General features: G+C 42.5%; 1 protein-coding gene across 2 annotated transcripts in view; it reads right to left on the bottom strand.

The window, feature by feature from the left end:
• The window catches only part of mtss1la (MTSS I-BAR domain containing 2a), a 29346-nt gene extending 26492 nt beyond the window's left edge, over positions 1–2854 (bottom strand). For both annotated transcript variants that reach the window (XM_059335670.1, XM_059335671.1), the window contains exon 1: positions 2288–2854. In XM_059335670.1, coding sequence (XP_059191653.1) covers positions 2288–2356 — 69 coding nt within the window. In that variant the 5' untranslated portion in view covers positions 2357–2854. The remainder of the gene's footprint in view (positions 1–2287) is intronic.
• Positions 2855–13117: the final 10263 nt, after the last annotated feature.

Below are 13117 nucleotides of genomic sequence, written 5' to 3'. Positions count from 1 at the left end.
CGCTGCCTTGAGCTGTAAGAGCAGAAGTCAAACATAAAACACATTCAAGGCTAGATCCCATTAGAACAAGAGCTTGAGCCCTGGAGAACGGAGGGGAAGGGCATAACCCCCATGTGCCCCCTTTGATGGAGAGGAGCCAGAAGAGGCCACACATCCTGACTATATATAGTCAGATGCAATCTGGAAACAGTCTTGCTCTTCATCACTTCTCCATTCTGGAAATGACAGCATTTAACTCCCAGCTTCTCTCTGCCTTTAGAAAGTGATTTAGTAGCCGTCACCCCTAACAAAAATGTTTGCCATGATCCTCCCGGCCTCGCTGTCTGCACTTGACTCCAACAGGTGTCTAATTAGCTTGTGTGGCCTGTGACTCCCAGGGGCAGAAGGGATGCGCTGCCAAGACAGCTGAGGGAGGAGGGTGAAGGAGCGGGCAAACAGGGCAACATGCAGAGCAGCAGCGGGAGGGTGGGACACACATTTCTCTTTTTTATATACGCACCCAGCAGCACCCAGGGAGGTGAGGGGAGACAAACAGAGGGAGGAGAGAAGGAAAGGCTCATCCTTCCTTCCATGCCTTGTTATTCACTGCAGGACGAGGTCAAAGCTATCATCCTCGGAGGTGGTGCTGCTCAAGGACATTTTGAAAGGTGGTTGCTTTCCCACACAGAGAGGCTTCAAGTCAGATGCCATTCACATCCATTGCTGACCTAATTCTTGATTGCTGACGTAATCCAGCTGAATCATTGTATTGCTCTTCGCCCTCTTCCTCCTCCTCTACCACCTACTTCTCTTCCTGTAGCTTCGTCAGACAGTTATATAACCAACAGGTGCTCCTTATATTGACACATTGGCTGCACGGTCTTTAAAGAGGCTCTCTGAGTGAACTGTATGGGCATCATGTACGTAATTGTACACTATATACTGTAACATTGTTCCCAATCAGCAAGATCAGCACAGGAAAGCCGCGCTGCTACGTTGCTCCCGGGGGGTAAAGCTGGTCTGACAGGCTTGCGTGGCCCAGCCAGGCGGCAGGAATGAGGTCAGATGTCTGTCTCAGACAGTGGACATGGACACTGTGCTGAGTAAGGGCTTCAGTCTCATTCATCTGCACTGCTTATCAATACACAGACTGCCTCTTTCTAAGAGCCCCTGTCTCTCTCCGGGATGTGACATGAGCACAGCACAAAAGGGAAATATATGAAACCAAAGCAGTGCTGCCAGTCGCCCGGAGCTGATTTCACTGGAGCCTGACAAACAAGGGCCCATAAATAGTCCGTCCGAAGGCCCTGTGAGCCAGCGATCAATAAGAAATCTGTTAGGTGGAAAAGTGCTGTCTGATGCTCGACTTATTCACTGTTATTAACACTTTGCAACGTGAGCTTCTTGCACAATGGGAAGACTGGGAGCTGCCACCAGCCTGATGAATACGTTTCACACTTTCCATCTGTTGTCGTGAACAACAACAGACCACCCCGGTTCAACTTCCTTGACTTGACCCCTCCCCCAACACACACACACTTGCATGTGTGTGTCACAGATAATGGGATACATCTATTATTTGCTTAGGAAATCTTTTCGAGAGGTTGGGACTCATGTTTTATACAAATAACATGCAAAGTGAGGTGAGATCTGTGTCTTGTGTGTATTGTATATAGCTTAAGTAGAGCCACAAGGGCAAACACCAGGATGCTGGATCAATAAACCTTTCATGCCTGTTTGTGTGCAGGAGGTTGAGGTGATGGTGCCGGTTATTTTCTTTCAGAGCATCCTTCTGTGTCTGACATTTAATATAGGAATTGGAGGCCGGGTGAAGCAAGAACAGTTGTTTAGGGGTCAAATGGTATCTCAGAACATTAATAATGAGATAACTGCACAATATTGAAGCCATCTCCCATATTTTATGGCTCTTCTTCCTTCTTTTGCTATTCAGAAAAAGATAACATGGTAAGGTTTTGACCCCTGAACCTAACACACAAAGCCATCACCAAGTAGTTTTAACTAAATTACATTTTAGTTGTTCATTTAAGTTTTAGTCAGCAGTTATTTTGGTGCACACGGACACACTGGCTTAAGTATTGTCAAATATAATCAGTGCCTGACAGACCTGCTGCACATTATGCAAATAACACAAAGGGAAACATGTTTCATCTCTCAATTTGTCCTGCAGCGGTGTTTCCAGTGGGGGAGGACCCGGTATAAGAGACAAAGGCAGTAAAAATATGATCAGCCACCGTGCAACCACAAAGGTCAGATATTACCCCTGTCTACTTTAATGTACATGTGTTACCTTCATGTCGTTCACGATGGCCTGGAATAATCCACCCAGCGCTCCACACTCCTTCTCCACCGACTCCATGGTGTCAGAAACAAACAAAAAAGCTCGCAGAAAGAGAAAAAAAAATCTGATTAAATATCCGCTTTCAAAACATCAGACATGGAGATCTTTGTTTAGTTCATCCGTCTTTCGTTGTCCACTCCAACAACACCGGCAGCTGAGAGGATGCGAAGCCGCAAAAAGCCCACAGGCAGCAGAAGCAGCAGCCTGCGGAGCGCACAGACAAAAAGAAATGTGCTGCTCGATGGCACCGGGGGCTGCCGCTCGCTCCGCCGCCGCTACTCGCCTATAGCTCCACTCGGACGCACGGGGAGGGATGCTGGAGCGGGAGTTGCGCTTTGTCCGGGTGAGCTACAGCCGAGAAACGTGGAGGGTACACGCACTGTGGCTCGTCATGATCGCAGCGTTAACACAATTGTGTGGAAGAGGGCAGGAGGAGGGGGGCACCACACGGGAGAAGGGATCGGTCGCAGGTCTGGGACGCGGGGACGCGCTCCGTTGTTAGTAGCGGAGCAGATGTCTCGGAGCTGGAGTCTCCCGTAATACGATCCATGGGAATGGGAAAGGGGGCTGGTCAAGTTGTTTTTTTTTCTTCCTTCACATAGGCTACAGCGGGTGAGGAGGAGGGGTCAAGGAGGAACACCCCCTCCTTTCCTACCTCCTCCTCCCCTCCTCCCACCCCCATGCAAACAAAAGTGAAGCCCTGCTCTTCCCATTGAACGTTTGATTGAGATGCAAAGAAGGATTTCCTGGGTTTCTTATGTGTATTCACACACGCGTCTGTTAATGATCATTTGCGCCTCTCAGAGTGGGTCTTAGTTGTTTTCAGGAAACAGTAGCATGTGGGCCATGATCACCTCACTTTGCATTAGCTAATCTCCTGAATAAACATGACAAAAGACAGAGAATGTTAACTCGTCTTTAAATTTGTCGTTTGTCAAATAGCGAATGCATACTTTTTTTTCACCTATTGGATAAGTACATAGCATTTTCATATCTGTAAAATGGTTAGCTTACAGTAGAGTGACCATATAACCAAACCGATCCAAACCAACAATTCAGGACCCTAAAGTGCACCCATGACATGCACATTAAGATTAAGATTAAGATTAAGATTAAGAATTCTTTATTGTCATACCAACAACACATGCATGCACATGATGAGGCACGAAATTAAGTACTGAGGCCCGGTCAAGCCAAACATACAAGTAAAAAGAAACACAATACAACACAGTGAAATATAATAATAACGCCAGCACTCAAGACAAGTCTTATTATAATTCTTAGGGATGTACCAATTCATCAAATCAGGGATTTCATTAGTCGTCTGAAACTTGTAGTCGTAACTGGTGAAAGTTGCAGTTGAAAGTTTTAGTGTTTTACAGTTAACCATAGAGAGTCAGGACACATACTCAGCTTGTAATCGGGACAATCCAGGTCAAACCAGGACATCTGGTTACCGTAGCTTACAGTCAATTTACCATAAACACGTAAAGCTGTTCTCCAATAAAAAGTAATGCACTGAAATTTCATAGGTTTACAAACGATTGTCCACTGATGTCGTCTAAAAGCTTTTAACTGTGAGACCAGTGTTTGTGTCCCGTTTGTGTATGAAAGTAACTTCAGATCACCCTAACCCTGGTCTTTTTTCCAAAGAAAGTATTCTAGTTTTGCTGCCTAAACCTATAGTCCTGTTCCCCAAAAACAGTGATCATAACGACATAACAATAAGACAGCAACGAGTAGCCTTGTATAGTATTATACAAATTACATTTTATTACTTTTCATAGGAAAAGTAATTAGGATAATTAGTAGGATTATATGAGCCCATTTATTAGAATGCATTGAACCGATTGGTCCACACAGCCACTAAATATTAAAAAATGTGTTTGTTTTTTCATTCACCACTGATCTTACCTCATTACAAGAAAGTGTTGCTCCTTGCTGTGCACTGTTTCTATTTTTTTTAGACATTATTGTAACAGTCGTACTGTCCCATTTTGGATTGCAGAGAGGTTTAAAGATGCCGCAGGCCTAAAAATGGCCTTTGTGAACTGCAGGATGTTACAGGAACAGTCAAAGCGATTTTCATGCAGGTTTTGAAGTGTTTTCCCTGACCGCCCCTCAGGAAGTCCACTACATCTTGAAAAGTAGGTAGGGAAACTCCTTTTGCTGTGTTTATGCACGTATCATGCTGCACTGTCAGCCTGAATTCATCCAGTCCCCATGGAACTGCATGATGTTTTTGCAGTTGCACAGTCTGGTCACACAATCCTCAATATCTTGCATTTGTTTGAATACAGAAGGACTGAATCTGCAATCCACAGATGTTAATGCTGTGTCCATTATGTTGAAGTATTGCTGATGGTATTGCTTCTGATGTTTGAAAGCTGTGGAACTGCACACCTCCATCTTTTAGTTGGCAGGGAATTTTTCTTGGTCTTGGTACATTTTGGCTCTCCAAGTCATCCACCAAATTTTTGGAATCCTTATTCATGAAGACACATTATGTGTTGTCTGAGTGTTTCATACATTTGTCAAGCTTTCTGTAGGTGAAACTGACTCTTTTGGAGTGCAGCTCTAACTGGTTCCATGTGAGGGAAGATTTTCAGCACAAGTTTCTAAGAGAAAAAGTGGGAAATTTCTGCAGGTGCAAAGCAGACATTGATTTTACCTCCTGAGTCCTCTATTTTGTCTACAGGTCCTTGAGATATTTCATTAGTGTGCTGTAGTTGGAAGTAATGGATTGTAATGAGGTCATTTCCATGGTCAGCGCAACTGACACAGAGGTCTCTGCTTTGCCCTGAAACTCCTTTAACCAGTTCATTCACTTTGGAAAATTTCTGATCAGTGTTATCATGTCATAGTCTGGCATCGGCACTCTAATTCGCATAGGCCAGAGCAAATAAAACATGAGCTCAGCTGATTCAACTGGTTTCCAGGCTAATCATCTCATGAATATTTGTCATGAAGCTGCAACGTGCAGAAATGTTTTAGCAGCATTATGTACAACCACATCCACAACATGTGAAGTGCAATGGCTATTATATGGCAAACAAAGCTATTTTTGCATTAGCCATTTGCTTTAGTTTACAATCATATATAGAAGCAGCAACATTAACATCTGCATTTGCAGTAGCAACAATGCTAACAGAAGCTCAATAGGGCTGTTTCCACTACCGGGCAATACCCAGAATGAGGCGGGTCTCACTCCCCGAAACGCCCCTAATTTGAATACAAGCAGTCCAGAGCAGGCATTTGTCAGGACTTTTTTCTACCCTGTCAAAGAGCAGGGCCATTTTTCTCCCCTGAAAAAAGCCTGGTTACTGATTGGATAGATTGCAAAGTGAGATGTGAGGTAGTACTCTACGACAGCAACACACGCCATTTGTAAAAGCAGGCAAAGCAATGTTCCCAACTTAGCCATTTTGTTGCAAAATTTAGCTACTTTTCAGACCCCCTTCGCAACTTTGTTTCAAGAAAGCGAGTGGAAAAAAATCCAGAGACTCCTTCTTACTCTTCTTAAGGAGCCGCTGACGAGCCGGAGGCCGGCTTGTTAAGAAGAGCCGCCGTTAGCGGCAGTTAGCTACAGTTAGCTCTGTAACAGTACAGTGTGTATGTGCTGCTGCCACAGGAAGTGTTCACTTAGCGATCTCTGTTTGTTTACAACTAGCACCGGACACTCTGTGCACAGTTAGCATGCCGTTAATTCACAATCACTATGTTTATGATCAGCGGAGACTCTCTGCATAATTAGCCATGCTGCTTTCAGCTGCTGACGTTGTGCACAGTTAGTGACGGCGAAAACCATACGTCACCTCCAGAGTCTCTAAATCCCTCTGGGGGCTAACTTGTAATGGAGACACACAGAGAGAACAGACTTTTGAGAGGGTGTGGCCTGAGACTTTCCCGGTGGCCACTTTTCCCCTAGTCGAAATAGGCTAGTATGGATTTGAGTTTCTGTGGAATCTGAATGTATCTAGCACATTAGCTCAGCTGGAAAAGCTATTTGTACAAAAGCTTTCAAAGATTCTTACTCTCACTCATGTTTTTAGTGTAAAACTACCTTGTTTTTTTGGGGGGGGGGGCGTCCCGGTGGCTCACACTGGCAGAGCGCTTACCATGAAGGCCGTGTGCTTGCTGCAGCGGACCTGGATTCGAATCCGGCCTGAGGTCCCTTTGCTGCATGTCTTCCCCTCTGTCTCCCCCTTTCTATCTGTCTCTATCTAATAAAGCATTAAAATGCCAAAAAAATTATCTTTAAAAAAATAAAAAATAAATAAATGAATAAAAAAAAACGACCTTGTTTTTGTGGCTACATAGGCTATCCAAAGGAATATTACTTTTCAGCTAGCTTGATAAGTCCGGACTTCTTTTATCTGTGTTGGCTGTTTGGCCAGAAGCACCTACAGAATCTGCTCCTATACATATGACAGAGCCCTGTTTGCTATTTCCGGTGTTTCCAAGCTAAGCTAACCAGCTGATAGTAGGAACTACGCGTCAACTATACTCACCTCTAAGCAGGAAAGAAAACAAGCATATTTCCCTCCAAATGCCAACATGTTAAGCTACATTGAAAGGTCAGATGATGTATGGAAAATACATATTTAAAATAATTGAAGCCGCCAACAAGCCAGTTTTACTTAACAACATTAACACATTTGATTTATATCAGGTTAATTAGAGGTTTAGTAGTCTACCATAAAGCCCATCACATTCAGCCTGACAGGGAGAGTTAGAGGCCACGTGAGTGTAATGTGTTTTAACCACATCATCACTGGTCTGTTATGGAGTGGCTAAGGGGGACTGGGGTCACCCCACGGCATTCCTGATAAACATCCTGTCAGTTTATAACCCTGCACATCTGCCACACACACCTTCCTCTCTCATCTGTCTGCTTTTTGTTCATGTCCACTAGGCAGACCTCCTTGTGAAACATGGCTCATTCCAGCCAAAAAAGCTGCAGCCCACGTCAGCAGGCGGACCAACACTGGAGAGGAAAATCTAGTGTTTGCCATAATACTGGGAGATTATTTTTTATCAATCATGCCTCTCTCTCACCACATCATTTCCTCTGCTCTCACTCCTGTTGGGTCACGTCAGTAGAGTTTGCTTACAAAGCAATTACATGATCAGAGTTGTACCATGTAATAAGATCCTTCATACTTCATATACAGAAGAAAAACATGACTGTGGGTATTTATAGAGCAACCAGATACCAGCATCCTGTCCTGAGAGCAGGACTTATAAACAAGAGCTGAGTTATAAACACCAGTGCTTTCAGAACAAAAAGGATAACACAAAGAACACAAAATCTTTTTATTAAGTTGTGGTGACTCGGTTAGGGAGCTATGTCTGGTTTGGTATCTTACCCTCCTGCCCACGTGGACAGACATGAGGTAGAGAGACTGGGACCGGAGCCCAGTCCCTGTGCTCACACCACCGCACTCACTGGCATCTCTGAGAAAACAGCTATAAAACAGAAAATATCCCCAACACAGATGCTGACATTCCTCACCACCACCATCAACCCCCCCTGGAAAAAAAGAGGCTCTATTATGTTCTCTGCCATACCACTGATGCATGTGCGTCTGCAAGAGTTTCCCTAATTCAGCAAGGATGGGTTTTAGTAAGGGAAAAATGTGACGGTTTCTGTTTCGCCTCACTCTCCCAGTAAGGCTTTACAACTGAAAGCAATCATCAGCCCTAAACACATCAAGCTGGGGCGACTCAGAAGATTTTGAAGGCTTATATAACCAACTTAAAGGGCTCTGACTCCTGGGTACATTTTCACCCACCATTGTGCTATAATGCTTGTTTATTTTTCAGCCTGTGTTTCACCTCATTCATATAAGAGAGTGGAGGAAAACAATTGATCATTTCATTAGAACGGGCGACACAATAAAAGCAATCTGGCATTTACTCAGCTTGTAGATAAGTAATTGAAATCTGGATAACGTTTGGTGTTATATTGTCACACTCACTTATATAAGGTTACGAGGTGGGAACTTTAAAGCAAACGCCTGTTTATTTTGCTAATCTTGCTTCTGTTCACTTCCTTCTCCCTCTATGTGGCATTTTAGGCTCCCTGCAACCTTGACACAGCCACAGAAGCAGCTCTCCTCGATACAAAAAAGGGAAACACAGGCTTCGTGATATACTGTGACCTCTCACCTCAGAGTCAGGTCCTACCCATGATTCAGCTGGAGCCCTTGTCTTGTGTGGTTTATCGTCGTAGTCAAGGAAAACATTCAGGATGCTGTGACCCCCCCGATGAAGTCAGGGCTGAGGTCACCACTTGAGGTCATGTGTCCACTTGAACTTTAAATCTGGGAGGATTTATCATCAGAGACTGTTATGAAAGTCATCTTGCTTTTAAGTGAGCTCACCTGCAGGGAATCATGCATAAGAACATCAGCACGGCTCCTGGTTTTCCTTATGATAAGATCAGATCAACCTTAAGGAAAAAAGAAGAAACTGATCATAGAGAGGCAGAGCGGAGAAGTGGATTATACAACACGTTTGAGAAAATTCCTGTGGGTGTTTTGATTCTGCTTTTTTCCACTAAGAAAGCTCATGTCACCATTGGAATCCATTTTAACAGAATGAATTCAAGCTGCTGTTCTCCCTGTGAGAGGAAAACATTTAACAGCCACCTTTCAAGCCTACAGGGGGTGAGCGTTTGCTACACAAAAGACACATTTTAGGTGGAGCGTTCACAGCCTTATATAGTGTGCTTTTGGCATCATGTTTCCTGTCTTTGTTGACCTCCTGCTAGTCTGTAGTGACTAGTGTAAAAGTCTGTTTGATTTACTCACTCAAATCTCTAAACAGTGTCCTTCGTCTGCAAAAATCGGAATGAGGGAAGAGGCGAGTGATTTGTGGAGACTTCTTGCCCGAGAGGAATATCTTCAGCCATGACTCAGAAGTAAGAAAAAGTATTTCCACCTCATCTTTATGTCATTATGTAATTTATATTTAATTTTACAGTTATTTCCTAAAAATCAGGCTGGTATGAAACGGCAATCAGAGATAACATAGCAGAGGATAGTGCTCAATGTAGTAAAAATGGGAAAAGTATCAGGTTTCTATGATTTTAAGTAGGTTTGGTGCATTTCTATTAATTAACATTGTTTTTTGGTATGCAAATCACAATAACAATACAATTATAGCATTCCATCCCTCTGACTTTTTTCTTTTCATTGAAGACTTTCTGATTTCATTGTGTACCCCAAACCCACAACCTTGTGTATACTATTCTCTACATTCAGATTTTACATATTGTAAGCCACACAATGGGCCCTATATTACACCCGCCACAAATCAGCGCACAACTGTCATTGCTAGTATCAGACCAATGCAGTGATTTGAATTCTTTCTGCAAGAACAATGGTAAGCTGTTAGGGATAAGTTGAATTGATCATGTAAATTTGTTACTCTATTTAAAGTTTGCTGAGATGCAGAAGCTTACTAGCAGCACCTTAATACAGCAACATGGAAAACATGTGAAAACATGCTGAATCATGCTTTTAATCACTTGAGGATATTTTTGACAGGAAGGAGTTTTTTATGGTGCTGTAGTGGTTAGCACTCTTGCCTCACAGCAAAAGGGTCGCCGGTTTGACTCCGGCTTGCAGCTCTTCTGTGTGGATTTTGCATGTTCTCCCCGTGTCAGCGTGGGTTCTCACCGGGTACTATGGCTTCCTCACACAGTCCAAAAACATGCACTTAGGTTTAATTGGTGACTCTAAATTGCCCGTAGGTGTGAATGAGAGCGTGATTGTCTGTCTCTATGTGTCAGCCCTGTGATAGTCTGACGAGGGTCCAGGGTCTACCCCGCCTCTCGCCCAATGTCAGCTGGGATCGGCTTCGGCGACCAGACTGTGGATAATCGGTTAAGGATAATAAATGAAGGATAACTTTATAATATGCTGGTTAAATGTACTAGAGTATGCAGGGGATGTGTCCCTTATAGTCTTCTACTTACTGTGAGAAATGCAGGATCTTATTCTCTTCGTTCACAAGATCAATTGTTGCTTTCTGTCCCTTTTTGCTCGTACAGAGTTGGGTAAAAGGGCATTTGTTTACTCTGCATCTTATGCTGGAATATGCGCCAGAAAGAATGGAAATAAACTGAATTTGTTTCTTTGAGCACTTTTAAATCCAAACTAAGATTTATTGAGGCCAATTCCACAACATGCACTTGTTTCTCATGACTTGTTTAAGGTCTGTATGTTATGTAAATATGTAACTGTATTTTGTGTTTGCTGCCTCTTGGCCAGGGCTCCCTTGAAAAAGAGGTTCTTAATCTCAATGGGATATTCCCTGGTTAAATGCAGGTTAAATTAAAAAAATAAAAATAAAAAATTGTCTTGGTTCAGCAGCTGGCTCCCATCGCTCCTTTGGGTCAGAGGTGTTTGAGTGCTCTTCAGAACTGTAGTGCCCGTACGTCAACACATCACAGATGGACAGAAAGTTGTCCTGAGAGAGGGATCGAAATTTGTGGCATGCACTCTTTGCACTGCATATTCCACAGAAGTGTTCAGACTGGGGGGTGCATGGTTACTGAATGAGCTAATGTAAACTAAACTGCCCATTCTGGCTGAGATATGCTCTCCCTCAGGCCCTGTGCATCTCTCTCTGTCTTTCTCCCCTTCCTTTACTTTCATCCACCCTGCTTTTCTTGCCTTTCCTCCACTGCTCGCTCTTCCCTTTGTTCCAATCTTCTTCTCTTCCTCTGTCTTATCCATACCTCCCAATTTGCTTCCTTTTCTTATCCACCCAAGTTCTGGTGCCCCCTTGGAGCTCAGAGAACTCACCAGCTCCATGTGAGCCTGTGGAATTTCCTCTATAGTTTGCTGGACAGGTCCCGCTCTCCCCCTGCAGCATCCCACAGACACGTGTGCTTCTGTATACATCTCACAAAGATCAGGGGAGAGATAGAGGCTCAAACACGTGGAAAGAGAGAAAAAGGTTTGAGGGGAGACGTGTGAGCGAGTCAGACAGAAATGAAGACAGAAACTCCTCAGCTACAGTGTGCCGGGCCACGTGACTCACTTTTATTGGGACTGCTTGACCTCCACACATGTACCCGCCCCGCAGAGCCCTGCATACACACAAACAAACACTAGTGGGCCAGACACACAAACAAAATAATACTGAAGCTGAATAATATAAACACAGGTATTCATTCACCAAAGCAAACAAATAGAGAACATGTAAACACGCCAGGCTTAGGAAATGATAAAGCAGCATTTCCTCTCTTTTAATGTAGAAAATATTTTTTTAAGTGGACTCAAACAGCTGTAAGCTAAAAAAAATGTCACAATAAAGCAAGGAATCTGTGCGTATGGTGTAGTTTAGCTGAATGGTTGCACTGTAAAAACTTTATGTTTAAGCTTGTAACATTTGAACCACAAGACAAATGGTTAAACAAGGTTGTTTTTTCCTGGATTCTGTGGCTCCAGAACACTCTATCTGTATAAGCCGCAGTTATTTGTAACAAGATCTTTTTTTTGCTACTCCTCCTATAAATTTTAAGCAAGCTGACCAAGCTGGAAAACATTGCTTTTTCAGATTTTTGATATTCTATTCAGTTTTGCTGTAGCTGACCCTGAAAGTTAGTTAAATACTGTAGGCAGGGCGTATATTAAAATGAATAAATAAATAAAAATCAGAAAATCATCTGGTGGATATTTTCCACCAAACTGACTTTTTTTTTATGCATGTTTAATTCAACCCAAAAAACATACAAACTTTATATTAATTCCATTTAAGAATCATTGTCCTTGATAATAATAGTAGAAATAACAATTGTGTAATACGGTTTATTGTGCAACTGTGATATTTTCTAAAATGATTATCCCAACGGGAAGAACTGATACCACTGCAACCATAGTATCAATGATCTGGGGCTGGGCAATATGTCCAAAATCTCTTTTGATATAGGTAATTTCATATCTTGATTAACAATATATATCAGGATATTGCATGTTTTCTGGTAATCCAATAAATATAACCACATGGTAAAGTCATTTTTTCAATACCCCACACTCCTTATTAGCTAAACTGCACCTCTATGGTTCACTCCATGTTCAGTCTCATTTTTATATTGTGTTGACAAAAAAAAGAATCATGTAATCTTTAAGAATCCATGATAAATTTGGTGCCATTTGGCACCAATAGGTGCACTGCAAAAAAAGAAAAGTTGGGTGAACTCAAAATTTCAAGGCAACAAACTTCGATAAAATTTTAAGTTGGACAATTAAACTAAATATTTTGAGTTTTGTTTTTGAGTTTGCTCAACTCTGAATTCAGATTTTTGAACTTATAATTTTACATTGTAATAACTTTTAATCCTTACTTCTGCTAATTTCTGCAATGTGCTGAATTGGCACGATTGTAATGCCGCTATGAAATGTCAGCTAATGTTGCGACCACAATTTTGAGTTAGCATTAATACGCTAATGGCTACTCTTGTAGCTGTAACAAGCAGCGCCGATAGCATCAGTTAGCTGCTAGCATCAGTTAGCCGCTAGCATCAGTTAGCCGCTAGCATCAGTTAGCCACTAGCTTTCGCTAATGACCAAATTTCACCGCTTTCCCGCATTTCACAACAAAGAAATAAGAGTTATCAGAACTATTGTCCCTTGTTTTGAACCCCAACTTAAAGATATAAGTAACAACAACTCACAAACTTGTTTTTGAGCAGACAACTGGCTTCCTTTGTTGTGCTAACTTACATTATTGCCCTAAATGTCAATAATTTATATTTCCAAGTTT

Source organism: Centropristis striata, chromosome 6, assembly GCF_030273125.1.
Source record: "Centropristis striata isolate RG_2023a ecotype Rhode Island chromosome 6, C.striata_1.0, whole genome shotgun sequence".
NCBI classification, from domain to species: Eukaryota; Metazoa; Chordata; class Actinopteri; order Perciformes; family Serranidae; genus Centropristis; species Centropristis striata.
The sequence above is the reverse complement of the archived record's forward strand: the minus strand, read 5'-3'. Positions and strand labels throughout refer to the sequence as shown.